The sequence below is a fragment of the Chiloscyllium punctatum genome, chromosome 40, assembly GCF_047496795.1.
Source record: "Chiloscyllium punctatum isolate Juve2018m chromosome 40, sChiPun1.3, whole genome shotgun sequence".
In the NCBI taxonomy this organism is placed as follows: Eukaryota; Metazoa; Chordata; class Chondrichthyes; order Orectolobiformes; family Hemiscylliidae; genus Chiloscyllium; species Chiloscyllium punctatum.
Window position 1 is genome coordinate 59,186,426 of NC_092778.1, and position 25,421 is coordinate 59,211,846.

General features: G+C 42.5%; 1 protein-coding gene across 1 annotated transcript in view; it reads left to right on the forward strand.

Moving 5' to 3' along the window:
- Positions 1-25,421, forward strand: part of ciita (class II, major histocompatibility complex, transactivator) — a 126,336-nt gene that overhangs the window by 52,077 nt on the left and 48,838 nt on the right. The window contains exons 3-7 of the mRNA XM_072560017.1: positions 19,229-19,372; positions 20,973-21,065; positions 21,180-21,245; positions 22,319-22,384; positions 24,572-24,664. Coding sequence (XP_072416118.1) covers positions 19,229-19,372; positions 20,973-21,065; positions 21,180-21,245; positions 22,319-22,384; positions 24,572-24,664 — 462 coding nt within the window. The remainder of the gene's footprint in view (positions 1-19,228; positions 19,373-20,972; positions 21,066-21,179; positions 21,246-22,318; positions 22,385-24,571; positions 24,665-25,421) is intronic.

Sequence of the window (25,421 nt, forward strand, 5' to 3'; positions counted from 1 at the left end):
TGCACACCTTGTGACTGTGGGAGGAAACCGGAGACCCTCGGAGACACAAGGGGAATGTGCAAACTTCACACAGACAATCGCCTGAGGGTTTGTTTTAATTAAGCAGACCCTAGAAGACAGCTCCAATAGCTGTGGGGAAAACTCAGCAGGTCTGGCAGCATCAGTGGAGAGAAAGCAGAGTGAACATTTCAGGAATTATATCGAGAAAAACAGTTTGATAAAGGAATGGGGAAGGGTCAGACTGGGAGAATGAAAAGCTGCTAATGGGGACCTTTAGTGACGGACAATGGGGTGCTTTTGGGAGCAGTCGGTGTGATGACAAGGCCTGGTGTATGGGGGTTGGGGTCAGGACATGGGACAAGTTCAGGCCCTAAAATTCATGATCTCGAAATTGAGTGCTGAAGGTTGCAGGGTCCCCAAGCGGAAAACGAGGTGCTATTTTTCCAGCTTGTGCTGAGCTTCCCTGGAGCTCTGCAGCGAGCCTGAGATAGAGATGTTGACAGGCAGGAGGCTGGAAGAACACAGCAAGCCAGGCAGCACCAGGAGGTGGAGTGGTCCCGAAGGAGGGTCACGTTGACTTCTCCCCCTCCTGATGCTGCCTGGCTTGCTGTGTTCTTCCAGCCACCTGCCTGTCCACTTTGGATTCCAGCATCTGCAATTTTTTTTTTGACTCTGAGACAGAGATGTTGGACGGGGATCATGTTGAAACGGCAGTCGATTGGACGACCCTTTCCGCCAGTTTCTCCAGCCATGTCTGCCTTTGTCTCTGACTTACAGCATCCGCAGTTCTTTAGCGGGGGAGTTTATTTTTGTTAAGCTCCAGTATCAATTCCCTTGTATTTACTTTCACAGTGAACAGACGGCGTTCTTTCAATGTGATGGTTTAGCTCTGTGCAAAAAAAATAAGTCATCGTGACCAAAAAAAGAGGCAGATATCGTCAGAAATGGGGATTGAGAAACGCTGAAATTTGAGCACTGGTGTTGGAGCAGTCTGTTACTGTAAACCGCGTGGCGAATTCCGGGAAACTGATAGTAAGGTCCAGCTGAGGCTAGAATCGTATTTCCACGCCTCATGTTATCTGCAGAACCTAGACGAATAAAAACTGCCGCCTTTTCAAGCGGTGAGCGCAATTTCTGCTTCTGCCCCCAGTGAAATTGATCAGAGAGAGAGAGAGATGCGCCGCGACTTGCGCTGAGTCTCCGCCTGCTGCCCCCCCCCCCCCCCCCAATAACATTGCGCACAATTGTCACCTTGTTTTTCCAATTGCCAGGGAATGGTTCCTGAATTCAAACCGAAAGAACTGCGGATGCTGCAAATCAGAAGTTGCTGGAAAAACTCAGCAGGTCTGGCAGCACCTGTGAGGAGAAATCAGAGTTAACCCATTGAGCTTTTCCAGCAACTTCTCTTTTCGTTAATGGTTCCTAATTTTGTCTGGCAGCATCTGTGGAGAGAAAGCAGAGTGAACAGATAGAACCGTCTTTTACTTTTTAAAAATAAACACTAGCTTTCCGAGCGCTGCTCCTTCACCTGATAAAGATACTTTTTTTTCATGCAGACGGTAGTGGGAGTTTGAAACATTCTGCCTGAAAGTGTGGTGGCTACGTGAGAAAGGAGCAGCGCTCCTGAAGCTAGTAGGTTAGATTCCCTAAAGTATGGAAATAGGTCCTTCGGACCAACAAGTCTACACTGACCCTCCGAAGAGCAACCCACCCAGACCCATTCCCCTACACCTAACACTATGGGCAATTTAGCATGACCAATTCACCTCACCTGCACATTGTTGGTCCTGTGGGAGGAAACCCACACAGACACAGGGAGAATGTGCAAACTCCACACAGACAGTTGCCTAAGATGGGAATTGAACTTGGGTCCTTAGCACTGTGAGGCAGCAGTGCTAACCACTGAGCCACCGTGCCTAGTACTTCCAGATAAACCTATTGGAGTATAACCTGTTGAGGTGTGATTTTTAACTTTGTCCTCCCCAGTTCAACACCGGCATCTCCACGTCACTGATTTTTAAATAGAGTGCTGTGTACTCAGAAGTTCGCCACTACTCTACACTTAACATTCTGTCTCTGAGACAGCGTCCTTTGTCAGAACAGGAGCAGGCACATGTACCCTGCCCAGAATCTGAAGGGAAGTATCACATGCTATCATTTATGTTTGTGCAGAAATAGAAACCCATGTGACTTCAACTCATTCAAAACCCAACCACCCAGTTGAAGAGAAAATATGATCCCTATTTCATCGTTGTGTGTGGTCCAGAGCCCAGAGTGCTGAAGTCATAGGCACAATCCTCAATGGATATGTTGCATTGACTTTCACAATAGAAAAGCAGGATACAGGTATAGATAGCAGGGCAGAGGACTATGAAATAGTACGAGGGTCAGTAACCAAGATGTGTAGATTTAAGGAGAGTGGTAGAAAGCAAAGAGGATAAACGTGTTTTCATGCAGAGGGTAGTGGGAGTTTGAAACACTCTGCCTGAAAGTAAGATTCAGAAACTCTCATAATGTTTAGCAGTGTTTAGATATTCACTTGCACTGGTATAGCCACCAGGGCTATATACCAAATGTTGGAGAAGGAGTGTAGAGTCTGGAGTCCGGTGTAGACACAATGGGGGCGAATGGCCCCCTTCTATGCTGTAAATGTCTGAGCCTAAATTGATTTAATTAGAAAAGGACGTAAAAACTCTCTCCATCATTTGTGTGATCTCCATGTTTCTTTTTAAATCTATTCTGGCACCGACTTGTGCCCCATTGGGACCTGACCTCTGAGTCTCCTTTCTGAGCCATTGCTGCCCATTGGGTGAAGGAACGTTCACAAAGCTGATCGGGAGGGAGTTCCTGGATTTTGACCCAGTGCCAGTGAGGAAACAGATATAGTCCCATGTCATGTTGGTGTGTGGCTCAGAAGGGAACATTGCAGGTGATGGTCTCATAAAGATACAGCTGTCTTCTGGATTCCTTGGGTAGATTTGCCACCCCCATTCCTCTTTGCTGGTATTAGTCTAAACTAGTGAGCAGTATTCAAAAACATGGCCACATGACTCATGCAGAAAACTCGTTCAACCTTCGTGAACAGTGGATAAGTTTATTATGTATTACTTAATGAGTCGTTACACTGCATCTGAGATGCATGATATTCTCTTGTTAGATTAGATTAGATTAGATTATTTACAGTGTGGGAACAGGCCCTTCAGCCTAACAAGTCCACATCGACCCGCCGAAGCGCAACCCACCCAGACCCATTCCCCTACATTTACCCCTTCACCTAACACTACGGGCAATTTAGCCTGGCCAATTCACCTAACCTGCACATTTTTGGATTGTTAGGCTTCAGGCATGCTTTAGGATAAAGTACACATCACTACTTTAGCTAGATACTTCTAACACACTAAGAATAATCACTGAGGCATATATTTGGAGAACTGGTTAGCTCCTCCCAGAAACATTCCCTTATACCCTGATGGACACAACTTACTTGTGATTTAGTTAATCCTTTGAAGTCCTAGATGGCTTCCACTACAGTGGTGTGCCAGTGCCTCTGCTGTGCTTGTCCTTCAAGGTTGAGAAGGTGCTTTTGCAATAAACTTGGCAAGTTACTGTAGTACATCTTGTCCATGATATACTCTCTAGCACTGTGCTCTGATAGTAGAGAGAGTAAATGGTGGTGGATGGAGTGCCTGTTAAGCAAGTTGATGTCAGACATGAGTGTTGTTGGACCTGTACTCTTCCAGTGTGTATTCTATCACACTCTTGTATTGATTATTGAAAATGCACAGGCTTTGATGGACTAAAGAGTTGAGTTATTAATCTCAGAATTCACAGTCTCTAGCCCACTTTTGTAGTTATGGTATTTATGTGGCTAGTCCAGTTTGGTTTTTGGTCAATGGTAATCCCCAGCACACTGTTAGTTGGCGATTAGTGATAATAATAGCACTGAATGTCACAGGGACCTAATTAAAATCTTTCTGTTTGCTAATCATTTCCTGATGCTAGTGTGGTGTGAATTTAGATCCAATTTTATGAAAAACTATGCTAATAAAATGTTTCTTGAATCTCCTAAAGAGTCTCTAAATTTGATGTAAAGTCTTTGCTCTAACATTTTGTGAAAACTAATCCTCCAACATGTGCAGACAGTTTTAATGATGTTCAGAGTAGGTTAATATGTATATGGGTGTGTGCACAGATAACACAGAAGAAGAAAGGTGATGCAGTTTTACACCAAAACAAAAGTAACGGGCTCTTTCCAGCTGCAAATTTCACTTTGTCACCCAGTCTCAGAAAGTTATAAAGGGTAACCGCAGCCTACGTTCTGAAACATCTTAGCAATTACAGCCTAGAGTCATAGAGTCCTACATCACAGAGACAGGCCCTTTGGCTCAAACTGGTCCGTACTGACCAACATGTCTACCCATGCTAACCCTATTTCCCTGCACTTGGCCCATATCCTTCTAATCCTTTCCTATCCATGTATTTGTCCAAATGCCTTTTAAATGTTGTTAATGTACCTGCCTCAACTACTTCCACTGGCAGCTCATTCCATATGTGTCCCACCCTCTGTTTAAAAAGATTGCCCCTCAGATTCCTTTTTATTCTTTCCCCTCTCACCTTAAACTGATGCCCTTTAGTCCTCGATTCCCCAACCCTGGGAAAAAAACTGAGTGCATTCACCCTATCCATGCCTCTCATGATCTTACACACTTCTATAAGGTCCCCCCCTCAGTCTCCTATGCTCTAAAAAAAAGTGCAAGCTTGTCTAACCCCTCCCTATAACTCAGACTGTTGAGTCCAGGCAACATCCTTGTAAATTTTTTTCTGCACTCTTTCCAGTTACTCCAAGTGTAGCCTCACTAATGTCCTGTGCACCTGCAACATAACTTCCCAACTTCTATCCTCAGTGCCCTGACTGATGAAGGCCAGTGTGTCAAAAGCCTTCTTCCCTGCTTGTGTACACGTGACTCCACTTTCAGAGAATTGTGTACCTGAACACCTATGTCTCTGTTTCACTACACTCCTTAAGGCCCTATTACTCACCATGAAATTCCTACCTTGATTTGACTTTCCAAAATGCAAGACCTCACACTTCTCTATATTAAACTCCATTTGCCATTTCCTGGTCCATTTCCCCAGCTGACTGAGGTCCTGCTGCAACTTCTGATAACCTCCTTTACTGTCCACTATACCGCTTATTTTAGTGTCTCCTGCAACTTACTAATCATGCCTTGTACATTCTCATCCAAATCATTGATATGAATAAAAGGTGTTCAGAGCAAATTTCTGCAGGAGTGTATTATTTAATACAGTACTTCTGATGTAGTGAAGGGCAAAAGTTGACATGCTATAACATTTCAATGTGGATTATCAGTTGATTACATTTGGTTTGATGGGACACAAAGTTGTCAGAACTTTGAGACTGTGTTGCAAGGAATAGAATGAAAGAAATACCTTTGGAATCACCTTGGTTTTGTGGTGTCACATTGGTAATAGAGAACAAGAACCAAGTTAACCCCCAATGATTCTGAGGCCCAGTTGATGATTCCCCATCCAGCACATTGATTGATTAATGGAACCTAAAGAATTAGATGCTTTATAGAGTTTTGATTTCCTACAAATTTATAATAGGAAGTGTGACCCGAGATGCACGAGCTGCCTGAAGTTTGTTAGCACAGTAATGGCTGGTTGAATGCCTGATGATAGTAATTAAACAATAACAGTTTACTTGCATTGCACCACTTGAGTGTAATACAGCTCAAAGCGATATGCTGTTGCTAGTTTTTGTGGAATTCAGTAAGAGGGATTTGTTCCTGTTTGAAGAAAGTGTCAGGAAAATGAAGACTATTTAAGCTCAGCAGCTTGTTGCGAGGGCGTTAAGGTTAATGAAAGGCTTTTGTTCATGTCAGCTGACTAACAAAATGCCAAATTGGAAAAATGAACAAATTACTCCACATGTATTAGAAACAAAGCATTTAAACTTTAGAAGTGCTAACTATAATCATAAAACAGGAAACACACCAGTTTCTATTAAATTCATCCAACTTAAGATTGCCCAATAAATACATTTTGTATCTGCATGTCACCAATGAAAATACTCCAAAGTACTGCTTACAATAACATGAAGCAATATGCAGAAATTACATCATATGCCAAACAACGCACTTTTAATATGCCCCTATAATCATAAGAAAATAAAGAATATAAGCAGGAGTAGGCCATTCAGCCCTGCAAATCTGTTCCATCATTCAATTAGATAACGCTTGATTTACATCAACACCAGTTTTCTGCACTGTTCCTGTAATCTTTGATGTTTTTAGTACCTAGAAAGCTCTCAATCCATGGGATACTCAACAATAGAGCCTCCACAATCTTTTGAGATAGTTAATTCTGAATACTGTCACCTTCAGAGTGAAGAATTACTAAGAACTGTACAGGCTACCGTTCCATATCCATTAGCTGTAATAGTTTACACATTAAATCCATTCATTTGATTCAGTTGTAAATTCTAACTGGCTTGCTCTCTTCCAAAACAAGATGACAGGTTAAAACCCTACTGTAAGACACTCCCCTGAGGGCTTGCTGCACAATTGAAAGGAGTCATTTTCTGATGGAATACTAACCAGATTTGGTCTGCCTGTTTGGCTAACTGTGAAAAGAAAATGTGATGAAACTATTCATAGAGAGATATGGATAACCCGTGGTATCCTGGTTATCATTCCCCACTTCACAAATACTGACAAAAGTGGTCAAAACCTTTAAGTGACAGGCAAAATATTGTGGCTGTGGGAAATCTGAAACCAAAGCAGCTAATGCTGATACAATTCAGCAGGTCATTTCGAAAGAAACTGAGTGAACGGTTTCAGTTAATAATGTAAGGTATTAAGTGGGAGAGACACTTCTTGCACCTACAAAAGGCAGTTGACTATCCATCAGTAATTTTCAGATAGTTTATTCGTAAGCAGAAGTTTAGATATGACACATTAGCAAAGTAGACAGGCAACACATGCAGTGATAGTTGATGGTGGTTCGTTGATCCCAGAGTATGAATGGTTGGTGTTTAACACAGAATATTAACCAATGATGGCAGCATGTTACTCCCTAGCCAATTTGTTTAGGGAACTCTCTTCCTGTGGCCTTCCTCCATCTTTCTTGGTCCGCCTTCCATCTGAAGGAGGAAGGTACCTGACTGGCCCAGCTATCTGATAAAAACTGCTCCCCTGTCTCTAAGCACTCCGTAATATGCTTTATATATGGTTCAGTTCACACATGGCAGTGGTGAGATCACATCTATACTATTACTAATACTGGCTACCATATTCACAGAAGGACACTATTGTGTTGAAAGTGGTTCAGAAAAGGTTACTGCAGTTCTATCTGGAATGAGTGGTTTGCCTTAGAATTATAGAATTCCTACAGTGTCGAGGCAGGCCATTCGGCCTATTAGGTCCACACCAACCCTCCAAAGGGCATCCACCTACCCTTACCCTTATCCTATCTATGTAACCCTGATTTCCCTTGGCTAACAATAAAGCGAGTTGTGTCATCTACTGAGCGTTTATGGGCACAAAAGCAATTTAATCTGGCCAATCCAGTTAACTTGCACATCTTTGGACAGTAGTAGGAAGCTGGAGCACCTGAAAGAAGCCCACGCAGACATGGGGAAAATGTGTAAACAGTACAAAGACACCCAAGGGTGGAATCGAACCCGAACCCCTGGCGCTGTGAAACAGTAGTGCTAGCTACTGAGCCATCATGCTGTCCAAAAAGATTGTAAAAGTGAGGAAAGCTCTGTATCCTCTGGAGTTTAAAAGAGTTTGAGGGGATTTCATTGAAATGTCTAAGATCCTGAGGGGACTTTACCGGGTGGATGTGGAAAGGGTGTTTCTCTTGTGGGAGAATCTAGAACTAGGGGTCACTGTTTAAAAATACAGAGCGGCCATTTAAAGCAGAGATGAGGAAACATTTTCTCTCAGTCGATTGAAAATATTTAGAATTCACTTAATCAAAATGTAGTGGATGCTCAATCTTTATTTAACTTTAAGGCAGCAGTAGATAGATTTTTGATTACTGAGAGGATGAAACGTTATCAGGGATATGGAGGAGTGTAGAGTTGAGATTAAAATCAGATCAGCCATGATCTTATTAAATGGTAGAGCAAGCTCGAAGGACCAAGTAGACAACTCTTGTTTCTAGGAGAAAGTGAGGATGGCAGATGCTGGAGAATCAGTCAAGAAAGTGTGGTGCTGGAAAAGCACAGTAGGTCAGGTAGCATCTGAGGAGCAGGGCTGCTGATGTTTCGGACACAAGCCCTTCATCAGGAATGTTCATTGTTCCTTGTTTGTTTATCTAGGGATAGGTGGTATACGCAATGTCAATCATCATCCTAACCAATGAATACAGGTCAGGAACCCAGAATGGCAAGGGCAACCCAGAATCTGCCTATCTGTCCATCTCCGGGCTCAAGGTTGTTTTAAAGGTTGTATCATACTGACCCTCTTTAAACAGTTGCATAGAGAAAGGAGGGCACAAGATGCTGTGCTACCAACTGAAGAATGTTACGTTGAAAACCTGAATTGAGTGACCCTGACACCCTATGAAACAGCGTAGAATTGTTTATGCCTTTCTGGAGAAAGTAGTTTCACCAGATGTCATCTTGCTCCATCCTTTATGCTTTTCCAAATGGTTTGCCGAGATTCCTGCTAGACAGTAGCAAGTTGCCAGTGAAGTGGGATCATTACTCGTTAAATGCGCAAAAGATGACTCAGTTCACCTCATTGATATTCACCTCATTATTTTACCAAAGTTGCCAAACAAGCTCAATATCGAGAATTCTTGACATGGAAGTCAGAGCAGGTACCTGGCATGTTCAGCACACCCATCTGCTCCAAAGGACCTCAATGTTAAACACTGGCACCAACAACTCAGTGCACACCCATGGGCACTGTGCCATATGCACCCCCACATCCATAGATGTTGGCATCTGATATGTACCAGCCTGTAAGATTTACCATGGCGTATTTCTGATCCATTTATAGGAGGTTTCTGCCCTTCGGTGCTGCACCAGTAGCTCCTGTTGTAATGCTGCAGCAAAGACACTGTCCAAATTATGGGCTGGACCAGGCTGCATCACTTGGCCCAACAACACAAATTGCTGGAAAAATTCAGCATCTGAGAAGAGAAATTAGAGTTAATGTTTCTGGTCAGATGAACCTTCCTCAGAACTGACCCCAGACCTGAAACATTAACTCTGATTTCTCTCCACAGATGCTGCCAGACCTCTTGAGCTTTTCCAGCAATTTCTGTTTTGGCTTCTGATTTACAGCATCCACAGTTCTTTCGGTTTGCATCTCCTGGGCTGTTTGCTTGCTCTACTAATGCTTCTCACTCTGAAACTACCTGAATTCTCAAGCATCCCTGCCTTGTGTTGCATTTTCACTGCCTTTGCCTTTTGCACTTTGTTCCCTCAGCCAGAGATATCAGACTTGCTTCTATCTTGCCCTGCTGTTCAGTGAGACTCAAAGGTAGGAAGCTGCTCATAGGAAGGATGTTGTGAAACTTGAAAGGGTTCGGAAAAGATTTACAAGGATGTTGCCAGGGTCAAAGGGTTTGAACTACACGAAGAGGCTGAATAGGCTGGGGCTGTTTTCCCTGGAGTGTCAGAGGCTGAGGGGTGACCTTACAGAGGTTTATAAAATCATGAGGAGCATGGATAAGGTAAATAGACAAGGTCTTTCCCCTAGACTGGGGAGTCCAGAACTGGAGGTCTTAGTGTGAAAGGGGAAATGTTTAAAAGGGACCTAATGGGCAACTTTTTCACACAGAGCGTGGTGCGTGTATGGAATGAGCTGCCAGAGTGGTGAAGGCTTGTACAATTACAACGTTTAAAAGGTCCCAGAACTCAGGTTGTCCAATAATTTGAATTAAACATACAATCAAAGCAGAAATCTTGTGCTTGAAAATAAATCATATAGAGTCATATAGCATGAAAACAGACCCTTCAGTCCAACTCATCCATTTGATTAGATTTAATTTGATTTTAAAAAGGTTAGACTGGTTTAAAACAAAACCTCAGTGATGTGATAATGCACATGAGGTATCAAGGCTAAGTATGGTCAATGGAGGTTAAATGCTGATTTAATGGGTTTTGGTATCAGTCCTGTATGAGCCATACACTCTGTTTATCTTTACACAGTTCAATTCTACATGTAATTTATGAATGAAACTATGTATATGTACTTTTCATGCTGCAGTCCCACTGTGTGGTCATCTGATATTTTGAGACTTTCCTGTTTCCAAGGTATCCAAACTTTGACTCATCTCCTAAAGTACATTATTTTTGACACTGCAGAAATGTCACCATTCTACGACAGTAAAAGAACAGTAATTATTGCAACATTACACATTTTACACGAAATGAAGTAATTGTTGACAATTATTTATGTTAATTTTGTGTAGTAGTGGTAATGATGATCATGTCACATGTTCTTCGATCCTGACGAATGTGTACTTTTTAAAAAGGTGGACCTCAGGTCATGTGATGTATATTTTCGGGTAGAGCTTACACAAATCTTTCCAGTATGACTGGCCGCTGTATTTAAAATCCCCTACACTGTCATAAAGTAATCAATTTTAAACTCAAGAGTTTGATTCATCAGTGTAGAGGTGTTTAACCTGATCTTCAATCAGTTTTGTTTGGTGAGAAATCAGTAACAGGGATTTTTAAAACAAATGTTTTCATTGTGTGTGGGTGTTGTATTTGGTCAGAATGTATTCCATCCTTGAACCAACGGAATTTTTAATGTGGTGGTGTTTGACATATCTGAGTATTCCAGTATAATGAGGTATGAAAATTGTTAACTTGAAGATATTATCCTTGGTGGAGGAGTACCTCTGACCTATAGGCTTACCTTGTGGAGTGTTCATAGGAACATAGGAAATAGGCACAGTCGTAGGCCATTCAGCCCCTCTGGTTCACCATTCAACAGGATCATGGCTGATATTCAACTCAGCAACCTTGGTATCTTTACTATGTAGGAATGTATCGCTATCAGTCTTGAACGTAATCAGTGACTGAACCTCCATAGCTCTACAGGGTCAACAATTCCAAAGGTTCACCGTCTTTTGAGTAAAGAAATTCCTCCTTCTGAGTGTTTCAATTCCAAAGACATGTTCTTTAATCTGAAACTGGTTTTCCTGGTTCCAGACCCCTCCACACTCATCCCAACCAAGGACATCATCCTTTCTGTATCTTGTGACGATGCTGTCACTTTAAAAAGGTCATTTTGTCAGTGTTTTTTTGTCCAAGAGAGGTGGTAAAGGCAGAGGTGCTGAAATGTCTACTTTAACCATGGCAGGAGAGTGGCCAGTTCTCCCCGTTCAGGTTTTTCTAGTTTGGCTTGGTTTTAGCAGACGGTCAGAAGCTACTGCAGTGGAGAAAGGTTCCAAGCTTCAGCTTTTTCTCTGAAATTCCTTTGGAAGTTGTTCCCAGTACCTGAGTTTGAATTTACTTTTTGCCAAGGGATTTGATTATGGGCTGTAACGGGAATTGAAACAGCTCCCTCATGGTTAAGCTGCTATATCGAGTCAGTTTGGTTTTCAAATAATTAAGTTATTCTAAATTCTGTTTTATTTTGTTTGCATTTCAACTGTAGTGTTTAAGTAAATTCTGTTTTGCTTAAAGTTGAGTGGTTTGACCAGCTGCATCACACCTGGAATATCCACTTCACATCTGCCTTTAAAATAAGAAATAGTTAGTGTCTGGACTACCTTCTTAAAATAATTTGAGGGGGGTCTGGCCTGGTCCATAACGATCTATGCTGTTGTATAGTGTAAGGATTTCATTTGCACCAATGGGCTCACCTCACCTTCTAAACTCTAGACAAAATGTCAACTCAGTCTCCTCATTCTCTCAATTTAGGACCATACCACCATTCCAGGGATAGTCTGATGAACCTTCATTGCATTCCCTCTATGGCTAGTATGTCCTTCCTTAGATCAGTAAGGATTTTCAAAAAAATCAATAGCATTTTATATTGAGTCTCCACTTCCGCGGTTGATCTGTGGTCTTACTGAACGAAGATATGTCGCTATTTCATTGAAAGGGTTTGATGAGGGGAGTTCAAACTTTCCTGATATTTTGTACAGGCTGCTGAGCCCTGGGAAAGATCCAATCCAGATGATTGCAGCATGTACTCTACATAGAAACACAGAAATGACCTTTTGGCCCTTCAAGCCTGCTCCACCATCCATAATGTCCATGGCTGATCATCCAGCTCAGTCCCCTCTTCCTGCATTCTTCCGATACTTTCTAATCCCCTTAGCTCTTAGAATTATATCTAACTCCTTCTTCAAAACATTCAATGTTTTGGGCTCAACCAAAGAATGCCACAGGCTCACCACTCTCTGGGTGAAGAAATTGTTCCTCATCTCATCCCATATCCTTAGACTGCGACCCTTGGTCTGGACTTCCCAGTCATCAGGAACATCATACTTGCATTTACCCTGTTTGGTCCTGTTGGAATTTTATAAGCATCTGTAAGATTCCCCCTCATTCTTCTAAATTCCAGTAAATAAGGCCCTAATCGAGCCAGCCTCTCTTTATGTGTCAGTCCTGCCATCCTCGGAATCAATCTGCTAAATCTTCCTTGTGTGCTCCCCAAAGCCAGATTATCTTTCCTCAGATACGGAGACCAAAACTGCACACACTACCTTGGGTGTGGTCTCGCCACACCCCTGGATAATTGCAGCAAGGGTACCTCAGCTCCTGTATGTGAATCCTCTCGCTGTGGAGGACCACATTCCATTTGGCTTTTGCTGCTGCACTTATGTGCTTACTTTCAATGATTGTGGAGAGTCAACTTTCCTGGATCACATTAATCCAGGTACCCCTCAGAGTTGTTATAGCACAGAAGAGGACCATTGCACATTGGCTGTCTAACCTAGTGCCAGTCTCCTCCTATTTTTTTTATATCCCTGTATTTCATTTCTATCCAACTTTCAATGGAAGCGTCAGGCCCTGAGATGATGACCTATAATGGACAGTATTTTGCACTAATTTCCCTCAAGATATTCCTTTTTACGATAAAACGGTAAAGGGTTGCTCTCTCATTAGAAAGAGAGAGACGGCTGGTAGTGCTTTAATCTGAGGCTCCCCAGGCCTCAGACGAGAGGTGAGATTGAGAAGGAGGATCATCATGGTAACCTTGGCAAAAGTGAGGACTGCAGATGCTGGAAACCAGAGTTTAGATCAGAGTGGTGCTGGAAAAGCACAGCAGGTCAGGCAGCATCTGAGGAGCAGGAAAATTGACGTTTTGGGCAAAAGCCCTTCAGCAGGAAAGGTTATGGTAACCTTGGCCAGTTAGCTCAGTTGGCTAGATTGCCATGAAGTGAATGCCAGATTAGCCAGCTGGATTGAAAATGGATTTAGGTGATAAATTGATAATGGAATGCCCTGGAGCCTGGGTGGTGGAGGGGGTGGTATGTTGAATCTTACAGGAGTTTCACCTGGATCCTTGGTGGTCAGCTTCTTTATAAGAGCGATACCAGAAAGCAAGGGGTTATCCCCATCAGGAGAGGGAGAGGGAGAGAGAGAGAGAGAACTGACTGGGGCTTTCTTCCCCAGAGTAGCCATGCTTTGGAGGAGCCGATGTTAGACAGGGGTGAACTAAGTTAGAAATTGCACAGCACTAGGTTATAGTTCAACAGGTTTAGTTTGGAAGCACTAGCTTTCGGAGCTTCCCTGATGAAGGATCAGCACTCTGAAAGCTAGTTCTCCTACAGAGTAGAGAAGGCTGAGCCCTGATCTGATTGTGGTCTTTAAGATTATGAATAGATTTGATGGAGTGGAAGTAGAAAAGTTATTTTCACTAGCTTAGTTTGGGATTATAGAAAGTTGGACCGAAGAGTCTATATGACTCAATGACTCTGTTGTGCAAATATCAAGAACTAGAGGTCATTAGAAATACGGTAATCACCAATCGGCTCAACAGGGAATTGAAGAGGAGATTCTGTAGCCAGAGAGGAGTTAGGTGGTGGAACTTGCCACAAGAAGGAGTTTTTAAAATGAATTGTATAGATCAGGACTTCCCAAACTGTGGATCACAGGCCACAGTGGAATGGTGAGACTCATTTCTGGGGTCACCAACTCCGAACGGGCACTTTAAATCCTCACTTTGCTGAATGGTAGGCCTGGTCTACTGAAGAAACTTTGAGGCCCGAGGCCTGAATCCTGCTCCAAAAGGGCCAGAGCGATGGTGGGTTGTGACACCATAATGGCTAATGGTTTGGGAAGCAATATTAATGCATTTAAGGGCTATCTGATGAAAAACATGAAGGAAAAGGACGAGAATGTCAAGTTGACAAGATGAAACGAAGAGAGCAAGCAGGAGGCTCATTTGAAACTTAACCAAAATACATACAGATTTCACAGTAAAAACAGTAACCAAGTCACATGTTAGCTGATCACGGGCATTGGAGTGGCACAGTGGCTCAGTGATTAGCACCGCTGCCTCACAGCGCCAGGGACCTGGGTTTGATTCCACCCTTGTGTGACTGTCTGTGTGGAGTTTGCATGTTCTCCCTGCGTCTGTGTGGGATTCCTCTGAGTGCTCCTCTTTGCTCCCACAATCCAAAGATGCGCAGGTTAGGTGGATTGACCATGTTAAATCACCATAATGTCTAAGGATGTGCAGGCTAGGTGGGTTAGCCATGGGAACTGCAGAGTTTGAGGGTAGGGGGGTTCTGGGTGGTATGTTCTTTAGAGGGTCAATGTGGACTTGATGGGCTGAATCACCTGCTTCCACACTGGAGCGATTCTACGATTCTGTGATTCTATCCACAGAAAGTGGAGGTTGAATGGGCAGACAGAAACTGTCTGAAGTCCATTAAAGGGTGTCATTGCTCAATAATATCACAGGTTGAAAATGGATTTCACTGCCAATAAGTTGTCATTGGGAATGTTTGTTGATATAAAGTACAAGAGTTCAGAGAACAGGAATTACTGAATTCAGAGAACAGAGGATACAAAGCACCATACCTTGGGAAGTTGTCTTTGTATTGAATTTAAAGAGGAAATCACTTAATTCTATGGTTGTAAGACCTTTTCAATGTCTTGAATAAATAGAGATGGATAGTTTTGAAATAAATTGTTTTCATGCATTAAGGTCCCAATTGATTGGCATCAGCCCCAAGTGTTGGGAAATAATCTGCAGTTAATCATATTTACATATTTTCATAACACAAACACACTGGCGAAACTCTGTAGGTCTGGCCGCATCAATGGAGAGAAAGTGGAGTTGACATTTCAAGCAGTGTTTAATTTGTTTTACCTGTATTACCATTAGGTCAGCTGGGCAAGTACTTAAAATAAATTGGCAAATGTCCAGGCAGAACTGAGGCTGAAGGTGCAGGATTGGAGGAGACGAAAGCTATGTATTATGTCCTTGGATGTTGTAAGACTTAATCAAAAAGGGAATCCTGTGTTTGAATTTACCTACCATTGCTTAGTAGGCTATCTCCTTATCCAAATGTCAATTCAGTTCTGGCTTCCATTGAGATTTTTCATGCAATAATGTTCATTAACCTCTGTGTTTGAATGTGATATCTCCTCATGACAAGCAGTGACTCAGTTGCAGTGAACTCTTCAAGCAAATGCTGCGTCTTTTATGTGCCGGTGCACTTGATTACAGCTGCAGCTTGTTCATGTATGACCCATGACGTTGGTTCGTTCATCCTGAGCAGGATCGATGCTGCATTTGGTGTTTGTGGTCATATGTCATGTAAATTGGCAACATTATTCAGAACAAAATACGTGAGAAATGCTTGCGATTAGTCCCTCTCCGTGAGCGCAGTTCATTTTCACAGAGTTTCATTGAAGCAGCACAGAGACAAACAGAATCTTCACGTAACAGAAGGATACCTTTAGGCCCATTGTCTCCATGCCAGCTCTTTGAAATGGCTGTCTAATTTAGTCCCTACCTCCAGCTATTCCCCCTGTTCTCTCCAAATATATATCCAGTTGCCTTTGGAACATTCCAATAGAATCTAATCCCATCACCCTTTCAGCAAATGCTCCCCCAGGATGTCACAACTCATTACTGCCCCTTTTGTGCCAATTATCTTAAATCAAGTACTGACCTACTCAGAGGGGGAATATTCTCCCAGAGTCTTCATGAAAAAAACTCTTATAATTCTGAATAACTGTGTTAGATTTCCCCTTTATATTCTCTGTTTTAAGGGGAATAATCCCAGCTCCTCCAATTTCTCTGTGTAACTAAAATCCTTCTTTTGGTAAAGATGTAAAATGTTAGAAACAGTCATTAGTTTGTGCGGTATTGTCTGATGATAGGCCATCAATCTGAAATGTTGGTTTTGTTTATTTCTCTTAGAGACCTGCTAAGAGATTCCAGGATTTCCTGTTTTTACATTTCATATTTCCATGTTTTGTGGTATTTCGCTTTTGTAACACCCTGGTAAATATTCTCTGAATCCCTTCCTAGGTCCTGACACCCATCCTGCAGTGCACAAAATTGTGTAGCTGGTCACTTGTAAAAGATAATGAGTGTGTGAGTGCTTTTGTGTCTTGATGCACATCCAAACTGGAGCCAAATCGCTCTTCCACCCCTTGGTGTATTTGAACAAACAGAGCTGGCCAGTTGCAGGAGCATTGCTAATATTTTAAAACATTGCTTTAAGAATCCCTACTGCATGGAAACAGGTCATTCAGCCCAACAAGTTCACACTGATTCTCTGAAAAGCATCCCACCCAGACACAACCCATACCCATATGCAGACACAGGAAGAATGTCCAAACCCCACACAGACAGTTACCCAAGGGTGGAATTGAACCCAGGCCCTTAGTGCTGTGAGGTAGCAGTACTAATCACTGTGCAACCTCATATTGTAAGTGTTACTGTGCCTCACAAATCCCTAACATAGCTGACGAGAATGATAGGTCAACGCCAGCAATGATAATGTTGGGCACAATCTTGTGTTGTTTCTGAGAACGAGAAGCAAAATATGTTGTGGTGCTTAACCGTGCAAGATTCCTAATGGCACAACACAAGTTCACAATTTAAGGTCTTGGAAAGAGGGTCATAATTCCCAGTGGCAATCGGGGAGGTGATGGCCTAGTGGACAGTAGACTATATCAGTAGACTATTAATTCAGTGAACCAGGTAATGCTCTGGGGCCCTGAGTTTCAATTCCCACCATGATGGATTTTGGAATTTGAATTCTGTAAAAGAAATCCAGAATTAAGAGTCTAATGGTCTCCATGGAAACTGTTGTTGGAAAACCCATCTGGTTCAAAATACCCTTTAGGGAAGGAAGCTGCCATCCTTATTTGGTTTGGCCTACATGTAGTTAGAGAGGGTAGTTAAGAGCCAATCACATTGCTATGGGTCTGGAGTGACATGTAGGCCAGACCAGGTAAGGATGGTAGTTTTCTTCCCTAAAGGACATTAGTAAACCAGATGGGTTTTTTCAACAATCAACAAAAGATTCATGGTCATCGGTGGACTCTTTATTACAGATATTTATTTAAAATTGAATTTACAATGGTAGGATTTGAACCCCGAACTCCAGAACATTATGTGGGTCTCAGGATTAGTGATTATACCACTAGGCCATCTTGAGGGTGGCATAGAGTAGCAAGGTGACAATGCTATAACTGCATCTGTGCATGTATAGAAAGTGCTCCTCTTTGTGCAGTGTCACACAGGAACACAACCCTCTGGCAAAACCATGCTGTTCTCCATCCAAATCGAATCCAGCCTTCTCAAGGTGAAGTACCTTGAGTTGCTGCCAATACTCCAGGTGTGGTCCAAGGAGGCCTTTGTACAGATGAATCATTTTTAACCAGATATACTTTGTAACAGTGGCAAGCTTTCACAGTTAACTCAGGAAAGCAGAACTGCAGTTGTACTGGATGAATTTGTCTGGATTGAAGTACAATGGACTATGCAGCCACCAAAGAGAACAATGCGCAGCATTTACTGATATCGCTGGAGTAAATCCTTTCCACAGCCCTGTCCATAGACTTGTGGAGGAAGAGTCAATACAATTGAGTTAAAATATAAGGAACGAATTACTGCAGATGCTGGAATCTGTACTGAAAACAACTAATGCTGGAGATCACACTGGGTCAGGCAGCATCCATAGAGAGAGAGCAAGACTCTTAATCTAGACATCATCTAGACTCAAAACATTAGCTTTCTCTCTCTCCACGGATGCTGTCTGACCCATTCTGATCTCCTGAGTTAAAATATAACCTCTGCTGGATCGGAGGTTCTCTGTTGGTGACATGCCCCTGTCCAGGGGAACATGACAATAAATGTTTGGGTAGAATGAGCAGGTATTTTTAAAATTAACCTGTGCAGGGAAATGATGGCTCACCTCTGGAGCAAGTAAGATTCAAACCTGGACCTCCAAGCTCAGAGGTAGGCACACTACCGCTGCACCTCAAAAGCCCTAAAAGCAGGACTATCAACAAATATATCCTAGTTCCTGTTGCCATCTCATGACAAAAGTACATATTGTTGTATAAGGTTATGCTCTGAAGCAGATAATATTCATGTTGGAGTCACATGTAGGCCAGACCATCTTTGGAGGCAGTTGAGTTCCACACTGGCCTTCACATGGATCTCGCAAATTTTGCGCAGCTCCTGAGAATCATAAATCGTTACATCCAATAATAGGTGTGTCTCCAATTTTGAAGCAATAAACCACATGGTTAGCCAAGGCAAGTGGTCTTCCCTCTACTGATAATTAGCCAAACTCTACACTTAGCAGAATGGACAGAGGACTGGTGGCAATGAACTGCCCAAATCGGAAGCTTACATGCTGGCATCTGAAATTACTAAATATTTCTTGCATAAAGTGTTGCATACTCTGCAGTCACTTGCTATGTTTAAAATTTGCAAAAGCCCTTCTCTTGCTAGCTATTGATTTCATTGAGAAAAACATGTTTCAACTTGACTTGATCGACAACGTTTGTCTTTAGTTAGTTTCAGTTTTATTTTACCAAGAGGATTTTATATTATTTATCGTTTTATGTTACATTACACATCCGTATATTTGAAAGTCCATTTGTTCTTTTGCCAAGTGTTAAAGTTAGAGAAGTTCCAGTTCACCAAATTTGCGTTGCTTCACTCTCAAGTGTTTGATCTCCATGATGCTAATATTTTGTTCCATCGTCTTCAATTTCTGCCTCCTCTGTTTCTGTTACCAGACATGAGAAGCCAAAGCTGCACCATACAGTTGCCATCACTAAAAGACCACAGCTACTTGGCTCTGCTTCAGGAGGAACATTGTTCAGCACAGATGGCTATGTCAAGCAGCTGCGGTCAGAATGGAGAAGTAACTTGTGGAACAGGTCTGGAAATAAAATAGTCTTGTGTATTATCAGTAATATACATCTGCAGGCAGTTTCTTTAAAAGCATTTGTGTATAAGCAGAATCAGACCTATTTTAATTGAGTTGGTTTACCTCTGATCAAAAATGAAAAACAATTTGGACAGGAACAGGAATTCATCTTGCAATTTGGCATTTTTACATTGAGTTCAGCAATTTCAGGCCATGATGTGCACACCCCACCACCACCACCACCACTACCAACTTGTTTTGATTGTGCACTTTTGCCAAGTGCCAGACTTAATCTTGCTTTTCAGGCTGCTTGTTATTCTGCTATTCACAGTCATTCTGTTTTGTTTCTTGAACACATTCATTGCCACTCCCTTTACCTTTTGGTCACTGACACAACACAAAAACATAAGAGGGCAGGAGATGACCTTTCAGCCCCACAAGCCTGCTCTGCTTTTGATAATATATGGCTGAGATGATTGTGTTTTCTGTTGCAATTTCCTTTCAGAAACTGTCTCACTCAGCCTTTAATATACTCAATTATTCTGACTCCCCTATTGTCTGGGGAAGAGAATTCCACAGACCATTGAATCTCCGAGAAAAAGCCCATTTCCTTATCTCCATCTTAAAATGGCAGAGCCCTTCTGTTTAAATAGTGTCTCCTCAAGGCTCTGCCACAAGTGGGAGCCCTCTCTTAGGATCCACTTTGTCAAGTCCTCTCAGAATCTTAAATGTTCTGAACAAGATCACTTCCTATTCTCTGAAATACGGATGTGGAACATTGTGAGAAGTTTTGGGCCACCTACCTAAGGAAGGATGTGCTGATGTTGGAGGGTGTCCAGAGGAGGTTTACAAAAATGATTGTAGGAATGAAGGGCTCGTCATATGAAGAGCAGTTGAGGGCTCTGGGTCTGTACTCAATGGAGTTTAGAAGTTTAAGAGAGGATATGATAGAAACTTACAGAATACTGAGAGGCGTGGACATGGATGGAGAAGATGTTCCCACCAGTGGGAGAGATTAGGTGCTGAGGGCGCAGCCTCAGAGTGAAGGGATGACCCTTTAGAGCTGAGATGAGGGAGAGATTTCTTCACCGGGGGTGATGAATCTGTGGAACTCGGAAGACTGTGGGGTGCAAGTCATTGAGTGTATTTAAAACAGAGATAGTCATGTTCCTGATTAGTAAGGGGATCAAGGGTTACAGGGAGAGGCAGAAGAATGGGGTTGAGAAACATATCAGCCACGATCTAATAATGGAATAGTCTCGGTGAGCCGAATGGCCTTCTGCCACTCCAGTAGCTTATGGTCTTATGTAATTGTTGTAGGACACCTTTGTCATTTAATCTTTTCAACCCATTACCATGTCCCAGAACTCCTGTTGTTTTTACCCCACATCCACTGACATAAACCCCACCACCCCCTTTCCATTCTGGCTATTTTACACTTCAGGAAGTCTTCCGTTTTGAAGGGGAGTCGCCCTCAACTCAAAATGTTTATTTCAAGAGCTGCTGCCAGTCACTGAGTATTCCCACTACTTTGTACTTTTAAACATCAAACATCTTTCCAACATCTGCGATACCATGATTTCAGTGTTTTTTTTTGCAATGTGTTGCAGGTCTTGACAGTAATCATTGCGACCTTTACAAAGAGATTTTAGAGGACTTTTGTGAACTGGATAGAACTTATGAACCATGCGACGTTGGCATTGGTAGGTTTTGTTATCTTGACTCAAACCTTCTTGCCTGCAAACGAAACATTAAGCTTAGGCATAGACACATTCTACTGTGTCCAGGCTAACAAAGGTGTGACTTTTGTTTTGCAGAAGGAATTTTGAAGTATTTGCAGGACCCACGGCCACTAAATGCAATAGAACTTGAACAATATTTTGGTGAGCATGCTTGCCTAGCTCTTTTGAGTGCCTGGTTTTCTGCAAAATTCAAACTTTAGTCTCTAACAGTTTAGAGACATTAAATATAAAGATCTGTCTGCTGCAGTGTGCTGTACAATTATCCACTGGAAACAACAACAATTAAGAGTTCCTGGTTGTTCTGTATTGTTTACTCGAATCAAAGTACAGAACAGTAATTATATAAGTCAGGGGATTGGGAAGAAGCAGAAAGTGCAGAAATGGATTAAACGTTCAAGTAGCAAAAATGGCCTTGATGAAAATACCGTTGTTAAAGTAAAAAGTATCAATTATGTCTGATAGAATCTGCCTGATTTTTGTTCCAATTATTTCAATGCATTTTTACCAAATGCAGATATTTAAGAAGAACACTCATTGATTTATTCATCGTTGGTCAGTATTAATTACACATTCCCAATCCCCCAGAGGGCAAGTAAGAGTCAACCACATTGTGTCACACATTTCGGAATGTGGATTTCCCCAAAGGGTGTTACTAAACCACGTGGCTTTTTAAGCAACAACATTAAGCAATTGCCATTGATTAGATTCCCTACAGTATGGAAACAGGCCATTTGGCCCAATAAGTCCACACCAAACTTCTGAAGAATAACTCAGCCAGACCCATTCCCCTAACCTATATTTATGCCTGACTAATGCACCTAACACTGTGGGCAACCTATCATGTTTAATTTACCTGACCTGCACATCTTTGGATTGTAGGAGGAAACCCACACACACACAGGAAGAATGTGCAAACATAGACAGTGTTTGCTGGAATCGAACCCAGTCCCTGGCGACGTGAGGCAGCAGTGCTAACCATTGAGCCACCATACTGTCCATTGAGCTAGCTTTTTATTCCAGCTTTTAATCAATTCAGACTTTACCAGCTGCCATGCTGAAATTTGAACTGATGGACCCAGAACTGATGGACCTGAGGCTTGAGATTAATTAGTCCATTGACATTACCATTACGCCACTGGTAAGAGTTCCTTACTGGGCAAAACAGAGTTAAATATTAATGAACTCATAATGCCTTTTATTGTGTCTTTTTATAGATGATGAAATATTACTGGAAACACAGGAAGTGACAGTCAAGAGCACTCCACTCAAGGGTACTGCCTGTGAGTTCCGTCATTACTATTGAGAATGCAGGGGCAACCATTAGGCAGAGCTTCCAAATTGTCTTTTGTCGTGACTCTTATTTTAAGGCTTCACATATAGTGCGATCCTGAATTGAAATTTTGTTGCAGGGGTATGAAGGATGACTGGTGGGTTGGTAGGTTGGGGGGTAGGGGTGGGGAGTGGTTTGGAATACATTGGGTACGGGTTAAGGAGGCTAGCTTAGTGTAAGGGCCTGTAGGGATAGGCATGGAGTACTGGGGGAGACATTGGGGTGAGAGTGCAAGCAATCAATAGACACAGGTAATCAAAGCAACCAAGATGTCTATCATTTTGTAGGATATCTTGGTGTTAGTGATCAGGCCTTGGGGATTAGGCCATTCTAACTGGCATAAAATAAACTCATGTATATCTAAAGGGACCTCACAGCCAATCCCAAGACTGTCAAGTCCCGGTCTTCACTCCACAGCCGCCATTGTGGCATCAGCCATGTTGCCTGTCCCGTTGATCCACAGTTTGGAAATCCCTGATGTCGAGGCAAAATAGAGTCTACTCAGTTACAGGTCCATCTACTAAGCTTGAGTCATTGAGGTTTTGATGCATGGAAAGAGATCCTTCAGCCCATTGTGACTGCACCGGCAATCAAACACCAGCCAATTTTCCAGCATTTGACCTATTGTCTTGTATGCTATGGCATTTCAAGCACTCATCTAAGTAGATCTTAAATATCTTAAGGGAGGTTGTTGAAACAAATATGGACATTGAGCCACATTAGCAGGGTTGAGGGGGTGAGTGGCCTACTAATTTATATATCCATGTGAAGAGTCATGGCATCACAGAGATGTACAACATGGAAATAGACCCTTTGGTCCAACTCATCAATGCTGACCAGATATCCTAACTTAATCTAGTCCGATTTGCCAGCACTTGGCCCATATCTAAACCCTTCCTATTCATATACCTGTCCAGATGCCTTTTAAATGTTGCAATTATACTGGCCAAAAGCTTGCTGAAAGAAATAAGTTTTGAGCAGCATCTTCAAGTGGAAGAGAGGCATAAGAAGGGAATTAGCAGCTGAAAGCATGGCTGCCGATGGTGGGGCAGTTAAAATCAGGGATGCTCAGACTCCGGACATGGTGGAATGGAGAGATGTAAGAGTAGACACAAGTACAGAGGGGAAAAAGCCATGAAAACAAGACTGGGAATTTCAACACCAAGGCTTTGTTTAAACAAGAGTTAAATGCCATAACATACAAAGCTACGGGACGAGTGCTAAAAACAACATGGGTTTAGAATAAATGCTTGATGACCAGTGTGGACACAATAAGCTGGACAAACTCTATGACTTTAGGGCCAATACAAATCAGTGACCACAGTGATGAGTGAATAGGACTTGGTGCTTGCTCGGGGATGGACAATAGAGTTTGGATGTTCTCCAGTCAATGGACCAGCCAGACCCATAGACCATTTGGACCAAATGCCTCTTTCTGTGCTGAACATCTCTCTCTAAATTCAGTCTTTTTTCTAGGATTCCATATGCTATCATGCAGACCTGTACAATATTCAGTTTTACTTCATTCACTTGTCTATACAGGGAATTCTCAACCTGTCAACATATTCTTCCACGACTTCCTCACTTATGTTTATCTAGATTCCCCTTAAATTCATCAATGTAACTCACCTAGTACTGCACAAGCAAAATACTTCCACATGTTAATCACTCCCCTGGTGTGGTTCAAATTTCTCTAGAATTCCTTGTTGGTTTTAGTTGTGACTATCTCATTTGTAGTGTTAGAAGTTAGAATCTATTGTGATTTGTGGGGCACCAGGACAGAAGTGGTTAGCATTGCTGCCTCACAGCACCAGAGACCCGGGTTCAATTCCCGCCTCAGGCGACTGACTGTGTGGAGTTTGCACGTTCTCCCCATGTCTGCGTGGGTTTCCTCCGGGTGCTCCGGTTTCCTCCCACAGTCCAAAGATGTGCAGGTCAGGTGAATTGGCTATGCTAAATTGCCCATAGTGTTAGGTAAGGGGTAGATGTAGGGGTATGGGTGGGTTGCGCTTCGGCGGGGCGGTGTGGACTTGTTGGGCCGAAGGGCCTGTTTCCACACTGTAAGTAATCTAATCTAAATTTAAAAAATAGATCACTTATCGTGGTTATTTTTAAACTGTGCTTTTTAACCTTCTAGCATCAGTCTGTGGCATGCATTTTTCAGACACCAAAGTCACCTGCCAGAGTCCCGTTTCTCCATCTGAGGTGAACACATACAGCAGAAAAAGATGTAAGTTCATCATTCAGCACTGTCCAGCTATTAGTTAATGAGACCATCAGATTCCAGAATATTGATTACCGGTGAGAAAAGGTAGATAATACAGTTTCTGGACACAAAATGATCTTTCCTTGAGTTTGCATGTTCTCCCCGTGTCTGCGTGGGTTTCCTCCCACAGTCCAAAGATGTGCAGGTCAGGTGAATTGGCCATGCTAAATTGCCTATAGTGTTAGGTGCATTAGTCAGAGAGGAATGGTTCTGGGTGGGTTACTCTTCGGAGGGTCAGTGTGGACTTGTTGGGCCGAAGGGCCTGTTTCCACACTGTAGGGAATCTAATATAACCATGCAATGCAATATTTGGAATAAAGAAGTTGACTGATGGCATCAAAAGTAAGAGCAGAACTTGTGGTTTGTGTTGTTCCTCTTTTTTATTATTTGTGTTTGAGATATTTCTTTCACCATGTTTATTTTTGTAGTTTTTACACTCTGTGGGAGTAGCAGTGGAGGATTTCAGGGAACCGTGTCCAGGGACACATTTCTGAACTGTGCCACCAACAGTTCAGTGAGTGGCTTGGTTTCTCAAACCCCCCCCCCCCAATACTCAAACCACCCCTACTCCATGCACACCAGCTCCACTTTGATTGGAGGTCTGGTCCAGAAGAGCAACCAATTTGCTGACAAATTTAAATAAGACTTGAAATACCGATGGGTCGCCTCCTGTGGTGTTATGGCTCTGTGAAAAAGGTCTGTCCTCACAGGAACAGTCATG